The 23229-nt window shown below is 50.2% G+C and overlaps 1 protein-coding gene across 4 annotated transcripts in view; it reads right to left on the bottom strand.

Annotated features, from left to right (window-relative positions):
• Window positions 1-23229, bottom strand: part of Znf618 (zinc finger protein 618) — a 103514-nt gene that overhangs the window by 40714 nt on the left and 39571 nt on the right. For 3 of the 4 annotated variants that reach the window (XM_033758967.1, XM_010639419.2, XM_033758968.1), the window contains exons 3-9: window positions 20845-21104; window positions 12676-12771; window positions 9656-9733; window positions 9181-9219; window positions 5644-5733; window positions 4763-4798; window positions 4591-4668 (exon numbers count right to left, since the gene is read on the bottom strand). In XM_033758967.1, coding sequence (XP_033614858.1) covers window positions 4591-4668; window positions 4763-4798; window positions 5644-5733; window positions 9181-9219; window positions 9656-9733; window positions 12676-12771; window positions 20845-21013 — 586 coding nt within the window. In that variant the 5' untranslated portion in view covers window positions 21014-21104. The remainder of the gene's footprint in view (window positions 1-4590; window positions 4669-4762; window positions 4799-5643; window positions 5734-9180; window positions 9220-9655; window positions 9734-12675; window positions 12772-20844; window positions 21105-23229) is intronic. The other variant, XM_019209815.2, reaches the window with a different exon arrangement.

The raw sequence follows: 23229 nt of genomic DNA, 5'->3' as shown, positions 1-23229 counted from the left end.
TTTTTTTTTTTTTTTTTTTTTGTACCGGGGATTGAACTCGGGTCCTTGCGCTTGCAAGGCAGGCCACCAAACTACTGAGCTAAATCCCCAGCCCCTCTCTTTGCTGTTTCAACTTACCCTGTTGCTTTTTCACCATACAACTTCAGGCTTGTTTTTCACAGGGGTCATGCCATGAACTGAACTTAGTCCTTAATGTGATGGAATTTGGAGGTTGGGCCTCCCGGAGATGGGGTGATGAGGGTGGGATCTCCTTGATTAGTACCCTTAGAAGATATACCCTGTCATGATGCTCCCTTTTCTCTTTTTTCTCCTCTTTCCTTTTCCTCCTGCCCTACTCTTCCCCTTCCTCTATTCTACTCACTCCCCTCTCTCCTCCCACCTCACTCAGCCACATGAGTGTCAGGGAGCAAAACTTCCCCAGGACTTGACCTGGCACCCTGACCTTGGAGTTTCAGCCTCCAGAACTGTAAGAAATTTCTGTTAAGAAAACAATGAACTAAAACCATGTGCACACAGGTATATGTAATTTCAAACAACCAAAAGAGGAAATCTACTCACACCTATCTAGTAACTTATAGAGGACACAGACAAATTCAATAAGACAATATAAGAATCATGCATCTTAAAATACTTAAAATAAATCAGACACAACTTTACACCCGAAGAGAGAGGAGTGCATGCTTTTTTTACAAGTATGCCTCAAACATTTTCCTGCTGGCCATCCTTCAGTCCATGAATTAAATCCCAAGAACTTCAAGTATTTGTTTTTGAAGCAAAACATTTATTGGTACATTTTTAGATAAACATAATGATAACACTCATCATAGGGAATTTGTACTTGTACATGGTATATCTTGCTTCTTCTTTTCCCGTTTCCCTTCCTTACTTAAAAGTGCTTTGTTTTCACTTTTTTCTTCTGTTTTCTTTTTTCTTGTCACTTCTTTCTTTGGGATGGGATATTCCTTTTGACCATGTAATCATTTTACTTTGTATTATTCCTCTTGTCACATTATTTTTGTCTTAAAGTATTTTACATGATTCCCTATATTAGCTGAATAATCACTCCTCTTCAAATGTAATAATTATCATCAAATACACTGTTAACAACATAATTTTAAGCACCTTTTTATAAGTATTTTTATTTTATGTACTTTTTAAACTTTTGGAAATTTTTTTATCTTGTCTATGAATAAAGGTTTATGTTTATCTTGCTAAAAAAAAAAAAAGAAATTTCTGTTAAGCCATCAAGGCAATGGTCTTCTGTTGTGGCAGCCCAAGTGGACTAAGGTCATATTTTCTCATACTCAACTAGAGATCATTTTCAGAGACGTGGTCTTCCTTAGAGTCTCCTAAATTCTGTTTCTTGTTATGTAGAATTTTCATACTTTCTATGCTTGTTTATTTTTTATATTTTCTTCAGCCAGGCATACAAATCAGGTTAGCAAAACTGAACAATCCAGCTTTACTCTTCCTATACAAAACAAAAGAACTGCTGTTCATCCTCTCTCAGCCCATTACCATGATGGTAATTCTCAGATCAGTGGCTGAAGGTCGAAAGACACCCAAACAACACAGTCCATCTAGTGAGTATCCTCCGTTTCCCTGTGGCTCTGGCTATCTCCTCCTCAATTCTCTAATTTGCTTGGCTGATGCCAAAGTGGAAGAGATTTCCCCTTTCCCCTGACCTACAGTTTTACTTAGGGTGATGAGTTCCTTCAGAATGCCTGGTGTCTCCACTGGCTCCCCTTGTCCTGTGCCTAGCTGTTTTTAAGGTGTGGTGGCACTGGCACAAAACAGGCAGCAACCCAAGAAGCAACAGTCTCATCTCCCAAGCCAAATCCTGAGTGGCAGCTAGGGGTGGCCTTCCAAGGCTACAGCAAGCTCAGCTCCATGGCCTCAAGCTGGGAATAGTCTGGCTTTCCTCAGTACAAATGCACAATCCTTATCATCTGTGAAAACACCTCCAGGTCCTAGCATGGGTTGGCTATTAGACTGAGTTACAGATACACAGAACAAGTTGTGTCTTGCTCTGAATCTTCATGGGTGGTTAACAGGTCTCACTTATTTAATGCTTTCCAAGCATGTGTCAAGGACTATGCTAATTCCCTTACAAATATAATCATACATAATCCCCATGACAAGCTTGAAAGTGGAGTCTTATTGTCATCACCCCACTTTAGAGTTAAACTGGATTAGACAGATTAGAAAATGTGGGGCTTCATGCAGCTCTTAAGTGGGGAGTAGGACTCATGCCTGGGCTGGCTTCCGAATTCCTGCCCCTGAGCCCCCAACTCTCCTCCCTTCCTCCGTAACATCTCGTTTCTTACACCCTGACTACCAGTAAGGGCCACATGCTAAGCTAGACACTTCATTTTCTTTTGGTTGGTGTTGTTTTGCTTGAGTGGCACTGGTGATGGAAAGCGGGGCCTCACACACGGCAGTCAAACATTTGACCACTGAGCTACATCCCTAGCCCAGGGCTAGACACTTTGGGAGTCCATTCTCCAACAGCCCTGGAGAACAGTGAAGGGACATGCAGAAGGAGCAAACATGCAGTAAACTAGTGATGCCAATATTCACACGCAGGCCAGTTTGATTCCTAAGCCTAGCTTCGTAACAGCAGTGCCACAATCAGAAATGCGGGGCTTCTTGGAGATGGTGGACAAAAGGGGAACGGAGAGATTGTGGATCCCTCTGGCTCTGTCTTATATCTGAATGTGAATGTCCGGCTCTTCCACCAGACCATAAATTCCTCAAATGCTGTGAATGTATCTGATTCACAGTTGTTTCCCCCTGCTAACTCCCAGCAGCTTGGATGCTGATTTCACCGTCATCTTCATCTGTAAGATAATTTTCATGCTCCTATTTAGGGAGTGTTCACTATGCATGGGATAGGCACTATGCTATCCACTCTGCAGACATTGTCTCCTCCACAGTTTTCTGAAGGCTCTAACAAGGATTAACAAGAAAGCCAAGATCCGTCCTCTGACCACGACAAGGTAGAAGGAAAAGGCTACCTCAGTGGATCCATCTAGCACCTTCCAAGGCCCCTCTTCAGGACACAGTGGACTGTAGTGTTACAGTGCTTTTGATTTTCCTTCTCCCAAATTTCTTCATCCCCTTGTTCTATATTTTTGTGTATATTTTCGTAAACAGTCTTAGGTTTTTGTTGTGATGCGACACACACAATAAAGGTCTCCTCAGCTGGCAGTAAGAGATAAATGAGCTGTAACTTTCAAGTCTCCCACACTTCTAGTCCCATCACACCTGCCCCAGGCCACCTAACCCCTCCCAATTCAGTCTCCTCCCAGGAGCCACACTGGATGTTATGGCATCCATTGAAAATGTCCCTAAAAGTTTCATATATTTAGAGATGGGGCTTTTGGAAGGTCATCAGATCATGGAGGCTCTATACTCCTTAATGGATTAATCCATTGATGAATTCATGGTTGAATGTGTTGGTAGGAGGTGGGGCCTGGTTGAGGGTGGGTCACTAGAGTTGTGACCTGGAAGGGCATTTTCTTCTCCCTGGCTCTTCCCTTCTCTCTCTGGCTTTTTGGCTGCCAAGGGTTAAGAATCTTTCTTTCGTTGTGCCATTAGTATCCTTGTAGCCAGCCAACCATGGACTAAATTCTCTCAAAACCATGAGACACAATAAATCCTTCCTTGAATAAATTGCAGGTGCCAGGTATTTTGTCCCAGAAATTGGAAAGTGGTTAATACAATGGTTGCCTAAAATGCAAACCCTATCAAGTCCTTTCCCCATCTGGTAAACTCTGATTCATTCCCATGAAGACAAAGTCCAGATGCTGCATCTTGGCATTCAGAGCTCTAAGACCTAAGCCTGCCCCAGATTCTCCTTCCCCTTCTCAAAACAAGTGCTTTCTCCAGCCTGTGTGTGTGTGGTGCAAGGGCTACCCTCGTCTTCACTCTGGAAGCTTCCTGGATGCCCAAGACTGGACTCCCCTGCACCTCTCTGGATTTTAACTACCAGCTCACTTACCTACTGTCCCCTACCCAGACCCTCTGTAAATTATTCAAGGTCAAGGGGCACATCTGTCTCATTCACTGCTGTGTTCCAGCAACACTCAGAATAAGTTTGTTGGAAACAAGTAAGTCACACGTACGGCTCCTGCCTTCAAGGAGATTTACTAAAGCAAGGACACTGGCACCTATATGCAAGGGCTCAGCATAGCTTTGTTCCCTGCTAAGCCCCCTGGATGACTTCCCAAGCACCCCCCATGTATCAGGCAATGTGCTAACAAGCATCACCATCACAATCCCATTTAATCTCTGAACAAACCTGCAGGGAGAGTCCTCACCCAATGGTGGAAAGGCTGAGGTTCAGGATGGCTAACAGACTTTAAGGGCACCATGCAGTACAGCAAGTTCACCACCTGCACTGCCCTGACTTTGACCCTATACTGTCTGCAAATCCTTGAACCAATATCCTGATACTACCTAGCCCAACTAACATGCGGGCATCACTGCTGCACGTGGGAGCTGCCACCCTCTCTGCCAGCACTGGGACTGAGCCCTGCCTCCTCGGCTGGTTCCCACCCAGCCCTCTGCTCAGGGAGCATTACATACTTGGACCGATTTTCTGGAATGGTTCCGGGGGCTCCTCCTTCACCTCATCAGTGGCTACAACACCTTGGTCAAAGGGGTCTGGAGGAGAAAACACAGCCATTAGCACCCTGGTCACTGGGGTCTCAGGAGCCCAGCTGGGGACAGGGAAGATGGGTTGCCACCAAAGACTTACCGGCCCGATTCTCAGGGGCCCCTTCCACACTAAACACTGCGCCCAGGCAGGAAGCAGCAACCGCAGAGAGAAAAAAGCAAACAGGAGCCCTGTTAGTCCCCGCCCATCACTGCCTCTACCCGGTTTCTTCCAGACTCTGTGCCAGCAAGTTTGTCTCTGGAGCTGGGAGGGCTTCCTTGGCCAGTGTGGAATGTGGAAAGGACACATTTCCACCAGGACACAGCCTGTGCCCCATGGGCAGGTGCCAACCCCAGGGGCAGACAGATAACCTCTTCCTGCAGCTGTTCGTGGATTCCCAGCATGCACTCCAGGGGCAGAGCAGGAGAAAGGGGAAGAGGTTGGGAGGCGAAGGCAGGGAGAGGAAGGATAAGTCAGCCTCTGTGGTGGTGGGCTCAGATGCCACTGCCTGAGATAGGCTGGGTGTGGAGCTACAGAGGATACCCCGCAAAGGTCCTCTCTGGGTCCAAGTCCCTCTTTCTAGGATTCTTAGGACTCCACAAATGAATTACCTAAATTTATTGTTCTAATTTCTAGCTCTATAATCCAATGATCAAATGCTATCATTCATTTTTTAAAATTGGTTTAATTTCATGAGAGCATGCAAATACCCAATATAAAATTATAAAATGACATGATATGAAATTCAATATTCAACTGATTTTGATCTATAAAAATGGCAATTTCACTTGGGGTAAACTAAATAGAAGCACACATGGATAATGATGAGAGTATTCTCTCCCAGAATCCTCCAGGTCAGTCACTCCCCTCGCGGGCTGGCTGCTGTCTGACCTTTCTCCGGCTAAGAGGAGAGCAGGTTGGAGTCAGGTCTCCAAGGAAGGGCACCTCTCAGTAGGATGCAAGGAGCTCGGGGCCCGACTCACCATCCACAGCATGCAGGTCCCGGTGCTCTTGGAAACAGCTGTAGTACTTGTACTTCTTCCCACAGATGTCACATGTATACCTGAAGTTGTCTGCGAGGGAGGCAAAGCCACATGTGCCTACCAAGGCTTCGGTCACCAGGGGTGGGGGTTTCTGGCCAGTGCATCTGCATCGGGGACCAAAGCCGGGACCAGCCCAGTCTGGCCACAGCTGGAAGGCCCCATGGAGAATATGTTCCTAAGCCACCCGGGCATGGACGGTACCCCATCTTCTGAGCCAAAGAGGCTGCAGCCAGCTTGTCCCCGGCAGCTCCTTGCCCATGTGCGGTCTCAGTGCTACTCCCTCCCTCCACTCCAGGCTGGGTTCCAGCTGCTTCACAGGGCTGGGGCTGATGTGTTAGGAGTCCTCTGCAGTTGTTCCGACAGGACCAGATGACAGGGAGCCTCTAGATGACTCCCAAACCCTCCAACCTGCCCTGTATGAGCTGGGTTCCTAAGGGCCTGGCTCATAACAGGTCTCCCCTCCCATCACAGAGGTAGTGAGAATAACATTAATTGCATGCAGTTATCGCATGTACAGCACCAGGCCAGGCCCACCCCTGCCTTTCCTCAGTCCTTGCAACAGGGAGGAAGCAGGGTCCCATTTGCACACGAGGAAATTGAGGACCAGAAGAGACCTGCCCCAATTCCCACAGCTAGGAGGGTGGGCAGCTTTAACAATGAGGCCTAGTGGTCTTTGTTTGCAGGAGACTCCTTTCCTGTGAGTCTGGGCTGGACCTCTTGACTAGCTGCTAATGAGCAGAATACGCTGAACCTGAACCGTTGACAGCTTTCTGCCACCGAGAAGCGCCCAACCTGCTCTGCTGAATCTCCTACTGTGACATTTTCTCAATATGGATGGGGACCAGGATCCCAACTCCTAATGGAGGTGCGGATGAGGGCAAAAGAGTCAGTACCAAAGGAGGAGTCAAAAAGGAGTTTTCATCAGTGAAACTACACAAGGAGCCCATGTCTCAGGAAAGCCTCTGCAAACCCTTTCTAGAAAATGAGTTCTGGCATGAGGCTGCCCAAGTTCAAACCCTGCTGTACTGTTTAGAAGTGTCATGGACCTTGGGCATGTCCCTAGGCCCCTGTGCCTCCATTTTCTCATCTGTAAAATGGGAACAAGTTCCTCATTTCCCAGTGTTATAATAAATAATAAATGAACTTTACAAATAATAGTAAACTAATAAAAGCTGTAATAAGGAATAAATAAACAAAGGGCTGGGATTGGCTCAGTGGCAGAGCACTGCATATCTTGTGTAAGGCCCTGGGTTCAATCCCCAGCATGGAGGGACAGGGTGCTGAGAAAGAGACAGAGAGAGAGAGAGAGAGAGAGAGAGACAGAGACTAAAAGCACAATGCTGACAGCTGGTGGATACTTGGTAAATGTCTTACAAAGGGAACCAATGTAACAGCAACGAGCTACACATGGGCCTAATCCTTTATCCTCTCAGCTCACAGATGGTTGAGTGGATGAATCCTTACATTTCTACCCATAACTGGATTATTTTCCTAGTAAATTAAAGGTCCCTGAGAACTATCACCCCCACAGCTAGTAAGTAGCATGATTCTGCTCTCTGGGACTCAGTGTCCTCACTGCAAAGTGGGCAGGCTGGACACAACGTTCCCCACAGGACCCTTTCGGCTTCAAGACTGCACTGCCAGGCCCCCTTCAGAGGCGGGCGTGAAGTCTGCCAGGTGCTCCGAGCAGCACCAGTGGCCCGGGGCCGGGGTGGGGGTGCAAGACTGAGAAGGCAGCAGAGCACACTGGCAGTGGGAAAGAAGCACAACAGAGGAAGGAGAAAGTGAGAGAAGGGCTAAAAATACTACAGGCCACCCTGAGCCCTAACTACTAGCGAGCTCACACACAACGGAAGCCAGACAGAACACAGCGGCTCACTGAGGAGTTAGTTCCTGGGAAGGCCAGGGGCCAAGAATAGCCAGGGGAGGAAAGATAAATGTGGAAGTCTTTAAATGTGTATCTGGACACTGGCAGCCCATAGAAGCTAAGAAAGAAGGGAGTCAGGGCCACACCAGGGTGGGGTGGAGCTGGGAGGGACAGCCTGTTCCCAGTCAGGGGCCCATGGCAGGTGTCTGCCACCCTCACACACAGGACTTGGCTCTGCCTGCCTCTCGTGTGGCAGAGTGAAGGGACTGCATTCAGAAGAAATGCTAGCAGGACCCAGCCCAGGGAGGTCAGCTATCTCAGACCCCGCTGTCCTAGGTTCGTTTTCTTTTCAGTAATATTTACTTATCACCATAAAATATGTTTATGGTGGTATATCAGTCCTAAGGAAGAGGGCTGGGCACGTAATGATCCCTTGGCCAAATCCAGCGGAATACTGTCCATGGCAGAGCCCCTGATATACGGGCAGGGCTGAGTGTTTAGGACGGAGATGTCAGGCCGCTGAGGTCTAAGCTACTCCACACCTGGCCCTCTACAGAAAACATCTTCTGATCCCTGACACTGGACAGTGTGCGGGATGTAAGTCAACACCTCAGTCAGGGTTCGCGAAAGGAAAACCCTTGGGAGCCGGCCTGGTACATGCGACAGCAGCACAGGCCCCTCCTGCAGCAACCCTTCCTCTATGCCTACCATGCCCCCTTCACAAGGGTCTGCACTTTCTGAGGGCTTTAGAGGACCACTGTCTGATGTCTGGCTTCTCCGGCTCCATGGTACATGTATGAGAATGATCTGTGATGAGGAGCTCACGCTCACTGAAGGACAGCAGCACCCCCACGTCAATAATGTGGGCAGCTGGATGGCTTCCGGTTTGGAGCATCCAGAACTGGTGCACTCAGAGGGCATTCCGGTTCCTGTCTTATGGCGGACATGTGCATCTGTTTCTGCTGGGTATTCACCTAGGGGCAGAACTGCTGGCTTTGGAAGCTCAGTGTTGGGTGGCTGAGGTTCCACTGTAGTCCATACTCACCTGGCAATCAGGCCCCTGAGATAGACACAGGGCTGGCAGAACATGTGAGCAGTTATACCTAGATGCGAAGGCCCCATATGGCACCCTAGGACACAGCACCAATAAGCAATGGTGTCGCTGCACGTGCTCGTGAGGTAACTCTCTGAAGCAGCATTTCCCCAGCCGGTGACCCAGCCCTAGCCCTGTGAGTCAGTTTCCAAAGAACACAGGAGGATCTACACAGGGTAAGCTCCTGGAGACCCTTGGGCATGTGTACCAATGAGGACAGGGACACCTGCGCCTTCAAATACAATTCAGGGTTTCTTGAAATTATTTGTCCAAACAACTTTGGTTAAGAGAACACCTATCAACCTCCCCAGAATGAGCATGCCATGCAACCCGTTTTGGGAAAGGCTACTCTGAGCTACTGTGTTCTGATTTTCTGAAGACCCTCTGGCCCCCAGGCCTGGACCCCAGCAACGTGGCTCCCAGAGGCCACTTGGGGCTGTCTTGGGGAGGCAGGTCCTCTTCCCTCTGCACTCAGCTCTTGGCCCCCACCCGCCCATGAAGGGGGAGAAATACTCACTGCTTTGGGAGGCTCCCTCCCCTGAGGTGGCTTCGGTGTCTGCGAGAGAAAGAGAGGGGAGGAGGTGAGCCAAGTGATGAGGACAAGAGCAGGGCTGGTGCCGAGTGAGAGAGTAGCAGAAGCCACAGGGGACAACGCCTCAGCCCTTCCCTGGCCTCGACATCAGCTTGTGCCGTGTCCCCTTTACTTCAGAACGGGGAGCAGCGGCTGCCCCACTTGAGTGGTCGAGAGGAACACACAAGGTAGCACGAACTCATGGCTGGTATGGCAGCACTGGGCATCCTGGGGCTCTCAAGGCAGAAGCCGGTGTCCTGTGCTGCAGGCCCTGCTCCTGCCCCACACAAGGAGACCTCTCCTGTATGCAGGAGGTTGGAGAAGACAGGCGCTTTCAAGGGCTCTGGGGACACTGGTGAGGGGCTTGAGCAAGAAAACAGGCAGAGAGTGGGAGGTGCAGCCTCAGGAACACCCCGCTCACCTCGGTGTGCCCGTACATGGGTCTGGAAACAGTTGTAATACTTGTACTTCTTTCCGCAGATGCCACATTCATAGGAGCCTGGAAAAGAGAAGAGGAGCGGAGCAGTCAGCAGGCCCACATCTGTACGCACAGAGCTCCGGGACCCACAAGTGACGGCTCCAGGTACTGCTAACTCTGTCACGAGGCAGAGACATCCCCGGCAATCATAGGCAGCTTGGCCCAGCCGGGCTAGAGGTCACAGGGCCTATGGTCTACATCCAGGTTTGCCTCCAACGTCTGCACGATTCTGGGCAAGGTGCCCCCCATTTCTGAGCCTCAGCCTCCATATCTGTAAGACGGAGATGGTAACTTCATCAGCCAACTCTCACACCCACACCCCAAGAGGAAAGAGAAGATGAACACAAAAGTGGTGGGAAAGGAGCAACCGCACCCACAGGAAGAACTCACTCCTTCACTGTTACAGGAATTCCCAGCTACCCTTTTCCAGAACAGGACCAATTCAGAACAGACCCCAGATCAGATGTACTTTGGTCCTCATCCCTATTTTTCTACTTGCCTGCACTGTGGTCTTGGTAGTTCCCTCAGACACACGAAACTTCAGCCGACTCATCTATAAAATGAGCCCAAAGTACCCACCTCCAGGGGTGGCCCTTCCCTGCCCTTAGGAAGTGCCCAGCATAGTCGATTTACTTGACGAGAAGACTCAGTCTCCCCTCCCTCAGACAGACAGACAGACACCAACATCGGAAACACTGACCCCAGCCCTGCTGGCCTCCTCCCAGGAGTAGGCAGACTGAAACGGCTGACCTCCCAGAGGTCTGAAAAGAGCCACTATGCAGTGAGACAAAGGCCCATGGCAGGAGGCCAGCAGAGCTCCTGGCACCCAGCCTGGCAAGGACCCCAGGAGCTGAGGCTCTGCCCATCGCCACCCATTAGGAAGCTCAGGTGGGCCTGATACCCTCTGGGCCCCATCCCAGCTCTTCCACACAGCGTCCAGGGAGTGTGCACAAACGCAGAGGCCCTGGCCCGGGACCAGGCTGGATGCTCCAGAGTGGCTGGGGACAGGGCCTAGGAATCTACCTTTTCCAAAAAGCCCCAGAGGATTCTGGTATCCAGGAACTGCTGGTTTAGAGTAATGCTTGGGCTGGTGTTCGGTTCTACCATTTACTGGCTGTGCTTCCGTTTCCTCAGAGGAAAACTGAATATGCAAGAGGGCTGATGCGCAGACTGAATGGGGGCGAACAGCGTTCCCAGCAAGGCCTGGATATGCAGGGAGTGGCAGCGATGGCTAAGTGGGATTCCCTTTGGCTGTGCCTTTCACTGGGGGGTAGACCCAAGGAACTGGAAGAGCACTGGGGGTGGAGACTGAATGTAAGTGCGGCTCTGCGACCCCTTACTGTCTGACCTCAGCTACGTTCCCTTACCTGTCAGAGCTGTTTTCTCTCCTGCCAACAAATCTATGATTCCTGCCCCTCATGAGTAAGGTCACCACCAAAAAGAGGCAACATGTGGGTCAGCTGGCACACAGGAGGCACTGAGGGAGGGTGGCCTGCACCAGTGCTGCTCCTGGGCGTCACTCCAGGGGACACTGTCATCCTAACACCCATGTGGAATTCAATGGTCTGTTATTTATGGGTTGTACATGTGTCACCCCTGCCACACAGGGAAAATATAACCACATGGAGGGCAAAGATCAGGCTGCATATTTCTTTGTATTTAGCCCTGTGATTGGCACACAGCAAGAGCTCAATAAATTCGTGGTGTCTTGCCGTTGTACTCATCTGTCACCGAGTAATGATTCTGACTCTCTTCTGGCTGCCTCACCCACTCTTCAATAGTTTCTGCCAATTCCCCTTCAACCAACCAAGGATTTATTGAGCATCTGCAACCGGCCAGGCGCTGAGGCTTCAACAATGAGCCTCATCCAGTCCCTGTCCTCCAATTAATGGGAAGCAGACAGGCCACCAGGCTGGGGAACATCGGTGATGGCACATGACAGTCAGAGCAGGACCTGAGGCAGCTTAGCTCCAATGAGGGGCTTAAATCCGTGGAGTCCACACTGTTTATAACGAAGCCAAGTCCTTTCTGGCTTTATGGGATTCACATCTCAGTCACAGGGGAAAGGAGACACAATGGCTCCTCAGCCCTTGGCTGTTTCTTGACACCAGGTACAGAGTGGAGGACCAAGCAGATATAATGGCAGGAGGGACATTTAAGCCTGCTCCTTGCTCACCCTAAGTGCCAGCACTCGGAGTGATCAGGGATGTGGGAGGTAAGTCACGAGAAGAGCTCACCAGAGTGGCAGCCCTACCATGGAGCAATGCCAGCCAACTTGGGTTCAAACACTGACCCACCCATGCAGCAGTCAAGGAAGCCCTCACCAAGTCACAGGCTGATCCCTATCGCATGATTCTTCTTGATGAAACTGCCTACAGTGGTGTGTGGGTGTGTGTGTGTGTGCGTGTGTGTGTGAATATACACAGTGTTTTATTTGCACAGTGCCTGGAACATAGAAGGCATTCAATAGATGATAGCTGCTGTTATCATTATCACATCCCAAGTTTTTTCTTTGGAACTCAACTTCTTGGATGTATCCCAAGGAAAGAGGACCATGGCCATGTGAGTGTGAGGAAGATCTCTTGGGATGGCCCCGTCCTAGGACAGCACAATGCAGGAGCTTCTGAGGATTCCATAGTAAAGGAAGCCACTACTGTTGAACCTGAGGTCTCGATACATGGCATAGGACCCTCTTGTCCCTTGGCTTGATTCGAAGTCATGGCCCCCAGGAAGTGCTGCTGGAACTTCCCAGGCAGTCTAGACTGCAGACTTCCAAATGCTCTATCGTTCCTCTAGCAGCCACACACTTCCAGGGAAGCTCGGAGTTGCTCACACCAGGTGGCATGGGGTGTTGGGGAAGACACTGGGGCCTGTGTTCTTAGGGTGTGTAGCTGAGGCTGTGTCCAGCCCTACCCCGCCCCATGCTGACCCACATCAGGCCCTGTCCCTCTGCCATCACGTACCAGATGCATATCTCAATGCTTGGTCAAAAATCCAGGTCCCTGAATACCGGCTTCGCACAGATCCACCGTGGGGGCTGCCTTCAGGCGCTTTTCCATCTGAATCACGTGAGAAATCAGAAAGAGCCCTTAACATTGGAGAATGCCTGGGAGTTGGGGGAGAGGCAAGGGTAGCCGGGGGCTGACTAGGCTGACCCAGTCACCTGCACAGTCAGGGCCTCAGTCTCCCCAGTTGCATGCTAGAGGGGTGGGCAAGACCACACTGCATAGCTTCTCACTCAACAACTTGTGCTGGCCAGGGGGCACCCACTGTTCCCCAGAGAGGCCAGGGAGGGCAGAAAGCTGAGATAGGCCATATTTTATGTTTTCTCTGTAACCTGCTTCATAACATGGTTATACCGTAAAAGTTCTCTCCAGAAACCTTTCAATAAAATGATCCCTAAAAAGACGTGCACCATATGTGCTGTGTTCTGTGTCCCCTTGGCCCATGGTGACCACTGGTACATGTGAACACCAGAGGACTTTCTGGATCCTCTCAGCTCAGACAGGCCCCTGCCCCAGTGCAGAGCCCCCGGTCCTGCACACTTCCTCGTCTGATGTCTTGTTCTTCTTATATGAACCTCAGCAATCAGTATCACCACCTGCCTGCTAAATGCCAGGTGTGCCAGGTGCTGAAGTCCTTGTCTCCTGCAACGTTTCTGGGCAGATACGGCCTCTGATCCCATGGCACAGATGAGGAAGCAGAGGCCAGGCAGGTGCATGCAGCAACTAGCCCAGTGTCCATAGGCAGTGGGTGGGTGTGGAGCCCCAGCTCCAGGGCCTCTCACATCAGCGCAGCCCACTGTTCCAACCGCAGCAGGTCACAGCTCTTATTATCACCATTTGCCACATGTGTGAAATAAGGACTGAAGGGGCCGCACTTCGACCACAGTTGCCCAGATCTGCCCTGTTGCAGAGCCCACGTGTGCAAGCACCATCAGCCTTGCCTGGGCAGCAAAGACAGTGCTTGTGAGAAGTTAGCACTGACGGGGCACACCCAGGCCTTGCTTCCTGGCTCCAGCTTTCCAGAAGTCCTCCTAAGGTTGGGGCAACCCAACCTTCATTTCATGAGACAACGACATACAGTTCTAGAGGCATCAGGGCTGGGGCTGGTTAGCTAGTACCTCAATACCAGCCACCTCACTGGAGGGCAGAAGACTCCCAAGAGTCCCCTACCGAGCACCCTGAGCACAGCTGGTAGGGATGGCTGGCAGGGCTCGCCAGCATCCCAAAGCCCAGCCTTCCCCCTCCAGTCCCCACTGTCTCTTGTGCTGCAAGAATCCACAAGACAAATTCTTGTTAATAGCTCCCACCTGCATGTCATAGCTCTTGGCAAAGGCCTTGGCTCAGCTCCTTCCCAGGGAGCAGATTGGGGAGGCCATCATGGGGAGGGCTGGCGGGAGGGTGGGTGCAACTGTGTTCAGGACAGGGAACGTGAAGGTCACCTCCTCAATTCCTATCACGTATACCCAGCGAGCTCCAGGGAAGCCTGGATATCTTTCAGGATACACAAAATGCAAGACGACAGAACTGCAGAGCAGGTGAACGAGAGAAGATCACATCTCAAATGCTCAAGGGTGTCCAGTACTCCTGGTTCCAAGACATGACATGAACTGGGCCAGAGTGTGCCAAGGATGGTGGACTTGGAGAGGGAAGTTGTGGACAAGGGGGTTGCCTGTGGCTCTCTGGGGCTTGGCCTTAGGTCCAATGCCTTGTGGAGCAGGGTCACCAAGGCGGGACAGATCCATTTTAAGAGAATCAATCCCCCAGCCATCAACTTCCAAACATGTTCTTTCCCAGGGTCTTACTCACTGCTTTTCTCTTCTACTTCTTCCTTCACCCATCTCCTACCTTATTCTTTTACCTGCTCTCATCCTACCGCCTTGTCTTCCCCACTGAGAGGAAAACCTGGGGACTCCAAAGCACCAGGGCCAGGTTCAAAAAACAATCATCGCATGACTGAGGACAGTCCCTGTTATGAACCCAAGAACTTCTAATTCTCAGCTTTCCACCAAGATAAAGAAGGATCTAATGGAGTTGTTAGTGGAGAAACCATTAAAAATACTGTCTGATGATAGACCCGGCGTGATTTTTGGCAAACATCTTGGCAGGAATTCAAAGAACAGAGTGACACGGCTGACACAAACCCCATCATCGCCAGCTCCTTATTATGAGCTCAAGCATCCTAACTGCTTACTTCCATGAACACAGAAAACTAGGAATAAAATGAAGGCTGAGTCTTGTCTCATTTTAGCAGTAAGATACATTAATTCACAGACACATGAGGCAATTGAGAGAGAAATAAAGCCATATTCATTTCATTAAGAAGTACGTTTTCAACAATTCTTTTACTTTTACATTTACTATTCATCTGAATTTATTTCTGAAAAATTGCATGCTAATAACTCAATCTGGAAAAGTAAGAAAAGGGGTTTTAAAATGCAGAGCTTTATGATCCCAGGAATTCTGCCCCCCTCCCCCGAATTTTCTATTTCAATTTATGTACCTCTTGTTGTGGTGGATGAGTGTGAAACAGTGATCAATAAAAGACTTTCAAGCATAAAAAATATATTACATTAGGATAAAACCCTGTGGGGGAAGTGGAGTGGAAATATGAGCTCAAGGAGAAAAAGGAAAGATATAAAATTTCTGACTGCTAAAGATGAGCTTTCATATGTTTTTTAAGTGACAATGGCTGATATCAAATAGCAGTGGTGTTTGGATTCCCTTGGATACATTTAGAAATAGTGGTTCACAGCTTTATTTCCAAAGTGTCACCTTTTTTAAGAAAACACAATATTCCAGAAATCACATCCTTTGCAATTACTTGTACTTTGGATAAAATGTTAGATGTCAGCTCAAAAATGTGAAAGAGAATATACTGTTTCTCAAATTTCTTTTAGGAGGCATTGAACAAAAAATGTAGGACACATTAGATTTTTAGGTTCCTACCATACCCAAGGTTACCCCAGAGATATCTATGTCCTGAGCTGGTTTGTTATGGATTCTACCCTTAAAAACTCTCCTATACCTATTATCTTCCCCCAACAATCCTTCTGGGAAAGACAGACTTTATTATACTCATGACTATTTAAGACACTGCAGCTCAGCGAGTTTAGGGGCCCATCTAGGCCTCACAGGGGGGACCCCAGGTCTCTTGAAGGTACAGCTCAGGAGCCTGTCCCACCAGGGCTCTTCCAACAGGATTCCCTTTCCCCTTCGGACCACCAGATGGAGAATGCACAGCAAAGACAAGTGGGCCTGGGAGCACGGCCAGCATGCCTCCTTTCCGTGTGGCAGCAGCAAAGAGACGAGTGTTGGTTCTGGCAGGCTTAGGCGCAAAGCTCTGCCAACAACCTATCGAAACAGGAAACTAACTATCAGCTGGCACTAGCAAGCAGGACCTGGCACCTTCACTGCCTGGGTTTGTCACAGGCCCAAATCCACATATCTGTGTCTGAGTGGCTGTCAAGCTCTTCTGTTGCTCTTTCCAGACCCACGGCACAGCCTCCACCTCCTGGCTGGAGCCCTTTCCTTCTCCTCTCCTTGCCCCTCCCTGGGCCACCCTGCATGTGTGAAAACACCTCCTTTCCTGGGTGCACAAGGCTCCCTGCCAGCATCACCGTGCATAATCCAGTCTCCATCTGATCCTCAACTCCATATCCAACGACCCTGCCAGCTCACTCAGGTACAAGAAGGGGAACCCACTCCGCAGACCTGTATTCAATTTCCAAACAGTATCCCCACCATTGAGTCCTCCCTTGAACTGAAATCACCTCCTGGTGACCTCTCCATATTGGATGGGGCTACCAATATGGGGAATGTGTCTGTTCCATCGTCTTCCATCGTCCCCCAAAATGCTGGAAGTTGTGAATATTTAGATTCCATCATCCTCCGCCTCACCACCCCACTGTCCCAGCCTCCTCTTCCCCACAATGTACAGTCTTTAACTCTTCTACAGAGCTCTTCCAGACACTGAGGTAATCCTCTGGCAATAGCCTGGGTGTCCACATCTCTCTTGAGAAAAGGAGCCCAGTGGAGGCTACCTCCATGGCCTCTGAACCACCACCGGGAAACCTGGTACCATTCAGGTATCCACACAGCTGAGGCCCTCTCAGGACTCCTCATCTGGACCCTCCTTGGGATTAAGGATCACTGGTCCCATAGCACAGAGAACAGCAGCCACTGCTTGATGGTACATTCTGACTATCATGATGGGTTCCAGGTATCCTTGTCTCTTGGAATCAGGAAATGACCCATGAGCTGGGTGTCCTGACTGCTGTAAGCTCAGCTTGCCTTGTTACCACCTAAGGCAGGGGTCCCCAACCCCTGGGTCACAGACCAACACCAGGCTATCAGAAACCAGGCTGCACAGGAGATAAGCAGTGGGCTAAGGGACACAGTCTCATCTGTATTTTCAAGCACTCCCATTGCTCCTATTACTGCCTGAGCTCCATCTCCTGTCAGATTAGCTGCGGCAATAGATACCCCTGGGAGCAGGAACCTTACTGTGAACTGCGCATGTGAGGAATCTAGGTTACAAGCTCCTTATGAGAATCTAATGTAATAATAATAGAAACAAAGTGCACAATAAATGTAATGTGCTTGAATCATCCTGAAACCATCTTCCTTTTAACCCATCCATAGGAAAACTGTCTTCTAAGAAATCAGTTCCTGGTGCCAAAAAGGTTGGGAACTGCGGATACAGGCTAAGAATGGCACACAGCTTTCGACTAAGTAACAGTGTGCATGGCCAGGGAGCAATGCCTGCCACGCACATGGGACTGGGCAGCGGTGATGGCCATGCACAGGGCTGCTGTGCAGAAGTATGGCTGCAGCTTCTGTTACCTTATTTCTATTCACTTCTGGTTTTATTCAACAAGAATGTCAAGTTCAGTATTATCTCTGCTCCTGCCAAGAAAAGAAGCTTCAGGTTCTCATTCCCAATCCCACACCAGTTCCAACAGCAGTGGTTCTAAGAATGAGGGATGCCCTTCTCAGCACAAGGGCTTTTCTGGGCAGCAGGGTAGTTGCAGCAACTGCTGCAAACTTGGTACCCAACCTCCTGGACACCGAGGCTCTCCTGACTCTCTCAGCCGAAGGAGCTGCCACATGCCGTCTGCCTATCCATGATCTGGACTGCTCCACGGGAAGGAAGTACCTTGGATAATGTCTGTATCACTGGGAACATTGTCTGTCTGATGGCTATTAAAGGGTAGCTGGGACTTGGGGAGGCTCCCCATGCCACAGCACTGGGTGACTGAATAGGGACACTATTCTATCAAAACAGAGCCTGTCTCTGAGCCCAGAGCACAGCTGGGTGAGCAGAGCAGAGCACACACACCCCCCTCAGGAACATGCTCGTGCCTGTGTCCAGCTACCAGGACACATAGCACACACGGCGCCAAAAGTGCACTTAAAGGCTTGGCTCTAGCCAGCTTCCCACCACACACAGGACTGCAAGACACTTCCTCTCCCTGCTTTACTTTCAGAAGGGCGCACAAGGAAGGTACTGGGAAGTGAGTATGTCCTTCACAAGGAAGGAAATGTCACCAACTTCTATGTGACTCTGAGAAACTTCCTTTCCACAGGCTTTTTTAGCCTCTACAAAATCGGGGGGGGGGGTCAGGGGTACCAATGGATACCATGTGTAGTCAAATGTTAATTCCACACCCAGGGCAGACACTCTTCAAAGTCTTCACCACAGAACTCCCAACAGATACTGCTTGGACTTGGCTCACAAGATGAAAACTACCTGCCAACTGGATATAAGACGGAGTCAAAGGGTCCATCCTCAGGTTGGTGTTTTTAAATGCCTTTCTGTTGTGGTGATGAGGCCAAGCCAGCTTTCTCTGAGCCTGATCCTCAGCAGAAGCAACTCCCTCCAGCAAGAAGGCCTGCCTTGGGATCTGAGCTGAGTCACTAAGGCCAGCAGGCAGCGAGCACGCTGGCCCTGCTTTGGTACAGACTCCATGCTGGCAGCTCCACTGCAACTCATCACTGGGGCACCTTCAACCTTTCCCACAAAGCTTCCTGGAGAGCAAGTAACTCAGACATTCCACAAACTATTCAAAGCCCCTGAATAGTAGGGACGCAGCACTAGAAGGAACACCTGGGTCTTACCCGGTGCAGACTTTCTTCCCCAATCCATTTTTTTCTCCACATCACAATGGCGTATTTCTTAGACTTGTGAAAAAAAGCAGAAATGATTACTACTCCTGCCCTTGAAGAAGCACTTCATGCCATGAATACTAGTACTATTGCTAATAATAGCTCATCTGTCGTTCCCTAGGCCCCACATCGAGCTCTCTGCATACATTACCTTACTGCATCCTCACATAACCCCATAAATTTGTGAGCGGGGCACTGAAGCACAGAGAGCGCAAGCAGCTTGCCCAAGGTACCACACCCCTGAAGTCAGAGAGCATGGATTCACTCCCAGTTCGAGGAGCTGAGCTCATTCTCCTCATATAACACTGCTCCCTTCCGGCGTCACTCCAGGGTCCCACACCTGCGAGGTGACCAGGACAGGGGCTATGCTTCAGTCAAAAGAGAAGGATGTTAAGGCACAGTGAGGTCAAGCACCCCACTACTGAGCAAGGAAACCAGCATCAGGGCTTTCACTCTGCAGGCAGCTGGCCCTGGGGAAGCTCCCGACATTCTCTGGCCTGGGACCCATCTCAAAACTCAGATTCTGCAGCCCTTCACTAGGTATTTCCTGGTGAGGACATAAAATAGTTACTGGGTCTAATGAGTCTCAATACCCACACCCCTTTGAGAGCAAGGGCATGTCTTCTTCTCAATGAATGAACAAATCCACCAGGGGTGACAAAGTCAGAAGTCAGTCCTACGGTTTACAAACAGGAGGCAGATAGGATCAGTAGTTTGTTTGTGTCAAGGCCTCCTTGCGGCCAACACAAAGAGCAGGTAATACTGAGGAAGGAGACACAGAAGCATAACTTAGTAGGATGCAGCCACTACCTAGGAGGGACAGATAATTGCCACAACCCACAGAGGAACAGCTGGAAGGGAACATGAGGCCATGTAGCTGGGGAAGAAAAGGCCACAGGATTTGTGAAAACAGATACCAGGAACCTCCCCTGGTTCCTGCGTTCCTTGATATGCACCAGGAAGATGGGCATGTGGAAGTCACAAAGAGATGAGCCAGTCCCAGACGAGGAGGGGCAGGACAAAGGAGAGCAGCACTCTGAAGAATACACTGAGCATGGGAATTATGGAGGAGGGAGCAGATAGAACGGGAGTCTGGGACCAGATCAGGAAGGGCCTCAGTGACAGGCTGAGGACTAAGGAGTTCAATTCAGAGTGGAGGTTGCAAGCTTGGCCCTTGGAATGAATGAATCACAACATGTTTCATTTGGTTGATTTTAAAAGCTGAATCTGTTGCCAATGTTGAACGCTAAAAAGCATGTACACCATAATTTTCATCTCTGGTAAGGACGAGTGCAGGGATCTGGCAATGCCAAGCCCAGATCCCCCCAAGCACTGTCTTCTGCACATGGGGTATAGGTGCTTAAACTGGACACATGGTCCGCATCACCTGCCCTTTATACTTATGCTAGAAAAGCACGTTTGCTGGGCCTTGCGGGCCTGAGAGGCTGTGCACCCAACTATAGTGCTGGAGAGCAGAAGGAGGAGAAATCATTACTAAGTAGCTAGCTTCCCCAGGGCTCCTCTAAGTAAGGGAAGGACCTCAATTGCCATTGATCTGATGCTGACCAGGTGTCTGCTCTGAGCAGGACCTGCCAGGAGCTGCCCACAGAAGCTTCCAATCAAGCCACGAGAGAAGGACAGGAGAGCGACATTTGGGATACTGAGTGCCAAGAGCTGTGCTGTCCACACCAAAGGCACAGGAACCTCAAGGCATGAGGGATTCATTGAGCCTTCAGGAGGTTCCAAGTGTGTGACTTCAGCAAGGACTTGATGGACTGGCACAGTTTTGCCCCATCAGGCAGAAAGAGAAGAACTCTCCAGACTGGGATTGGCTGAGCAAAACCAAGTCCTGGGAAGCTAAAGGGGAGCCACTAAAGCTCTCTCAGTCAGGCAGGGGCAGAGATGCTAGCCTTTCTCCCCAGGACTTGCTCCTGGCCCTGAGCCTCACAGATGGGCACTCACCAAGGGTCTGCTGGTTGCGGACGCCGCCAATCACCACGCAGATCTCGGCAGGCACATCACCAGTCCCGTCCTTACTGATGGCCTTCTTCTCCTCCTTGGCCTCACCCTGCCAGATCACTTCCTGGATGTAGTCATCAGGCAGCTCGGTCTTCACCTTCACCTCCGTCATCGTTCCCTGCTCGGCACTCAGTGAGGCCTCGGCAGGCACCGGCTCTGGACCCTCCACCTTGGCGCTCTTCTGGCTGCGCTTTAAGCGTTCTCTGGGAGAGAAGAGAGTCTGCTCAGACTGCACCCCATACCTGCCCCAGGGCCACATGAGAGGCTCCCAGCCCAAGGCACTACAGAAACACTCCAGGCTGGGAATAAAGTGGACAGTAGGGCCCCAGCCCACTTTAACTTCCCATAGCCCCCATGGTTACCCAAGGCTCCTCCAGGGAACCCTGGGGCTCCGGGAAGCAGTTTGAAAATCACTGAGCTAGAAGAGCTCCAACTGCACCCTTTCACAGATGGAGAAGATAGGTCTAAAGAGGTCCAGATGTGCCCAGCTGCCTCCTGTTTATACTTCTCGCAACTAGAATCACAAGAGATCCTTTAAAAGGGCACCTCTGGCTGGTTGAAACGTTCTCCAATTTTGGTGTGCAAAGGAATCGGCTAGGAACCTGGGCAAATGCAGGTTCTGGTTCAGCAGGGCTGGGCTGGAGTCTGAGATTCTGCACTTCTAATAAGCTCCTAGGTCAGGCTGGTGCTGGGATCTCAAAGTGTACTCTGCTCTGAACAGCAAGGATTTGAATGAACCAATGTACACCCACCATGCTGGTCCCTGTTCCTTGGCAAGACGGCTAGAGAGCACATCTCAGCTCTTCCCTGTTCCTGTGTTACAGATGGGGAAACCACGGTCCCCAAAAGGCTCCCATCGTTGAGATGCCATGGGGCCAAACTTGGGTGTGGGAGGTGGCTCCTTCAACATCAGAAAACATCCTCAAGGGACTGAGATTGGTACTGAGCAGGGCAGGATGTGCATTACTGAGCCTTTGCTACACAACAGTGAGGCCTACAGCAGGAATGTAACCCACTCAGACCATCCACATGAGCATTGAAAGGAAAAAGCATGAAGCCAGGCTGGCAACCATTCCTGAGCCATCACCCACTAGGTGTGATTGTGTTACCACAAACTTCGGCAGGAAAACTGTCACATGACTCCTCTTTTTGAGGAGAGGAAAGTGAGGCACACACACGCTGGAAGTCAAGTCATATGCCTGGCCTGGGGACGCATTCAGATTGGATTTCAAGGCTGAGACTCTATATACACTCAGGCAAGGGCCACCAGCAAGCCAACTAACTGGAGAACCACTGAGGCGCCAGAACAGGGAGGCAGGGCCTGGGCTCTGATTCTCATCTGCATGTGGTTCTAGGCAAGACCCTTCCCCTCTCTGGGATTTAGCAGCTCCAACTATCACAGAAATACCAGTGATCCCATGTCTGCTGTCCCTCCCAACTGTAGCAGTCTCCCAGGGTGGAGAAAGGTTGCAAAAATGAGCAAAAGGAGCCCATCTAATGAGAAGGTGGCAATGGAAGGCCACTAGGGAGGGTGCTCTGAATCACACTGTCCCCCTTAAACTCATATGTTGATGTCCTGCCCCCCCATGACTATATCTGGAGTCGGGGTCATTAGGAGATCCTTAAAGTTAAATGAGGATGGGCCCTTGTGACAGGATTAGTGGTTTTATAAGGGAAAGGAGAGACTGCTTTCTCTTCTAAGAAAGGACATGGTGAGAAGGTAGCCACCTGCAAGAAAGACCACCATCCAGGCAGCACCCTGATCTTCGACCTCTGGTCTCCACACTGGGAAAAAGACATTTCTGCTGTTTTCATAAGGCACCCAGTCTCAGTGTTCTGCTACAGCAGCCCAAGTGGACTAAGGAGGAGGCAGCGACAAGGCAGGCTGGGGAGACAATCCCGGGCATGTGCAGCCTACACCAGCCACCTCACTGCTCAGCCTCAGTTTCCCCTTCCGCAAAGTGGAGCAAAAGGGGTTGTCATTTGGGTTTCAATCAACAAACACACAGAAGGCACTCAGCAGAGTGTGTGGCCTATAACCATTCTCTTAACTATCAACAACACCCCACAGGACTGTCTTCAGCACCCTGTGTCTCAGGGACACCTCTCCTCAGTGTGTTTGCCACATCAGGGCCACCAGACACCACCTGAGCCTTGGCCCTTCTCTACTGGATGATTCAACTGATCAAGCTTCCTATGTGCCAGGCACTGCTCCAACACAGAAACTCCTTTCACTCTCAGCCACAACTCTGGCCATTGAATCCTGGCTTATTTCCATTTACAGTCCAGGAAACTGAGGCACTAGGAGATGGAACAAATGTTCAAACA

This window comes from Fukomys damarensis, unplaced genomic scaffold, assembly GCF_012274545.1.
Source record: "Fukomys damarensis isolate Sample0158 unplaced genomic scaffold, DMR_v1.0_HiC HiC_scaffold_36, whole genome shotgun sequence".
Taxonomy (NCBI): domain Eukaryota; kingdom Metazoa; phylum Chordata; class Mammalia; order Rodentia; family Bathyergidae; genus Fukomys; species Fukomys damarensis.
The sequence above is the reverse complement of the archived record's forward strand: the minus strand, read 5'-3'. Positions and strand labels throughout refer to the sequence as shown.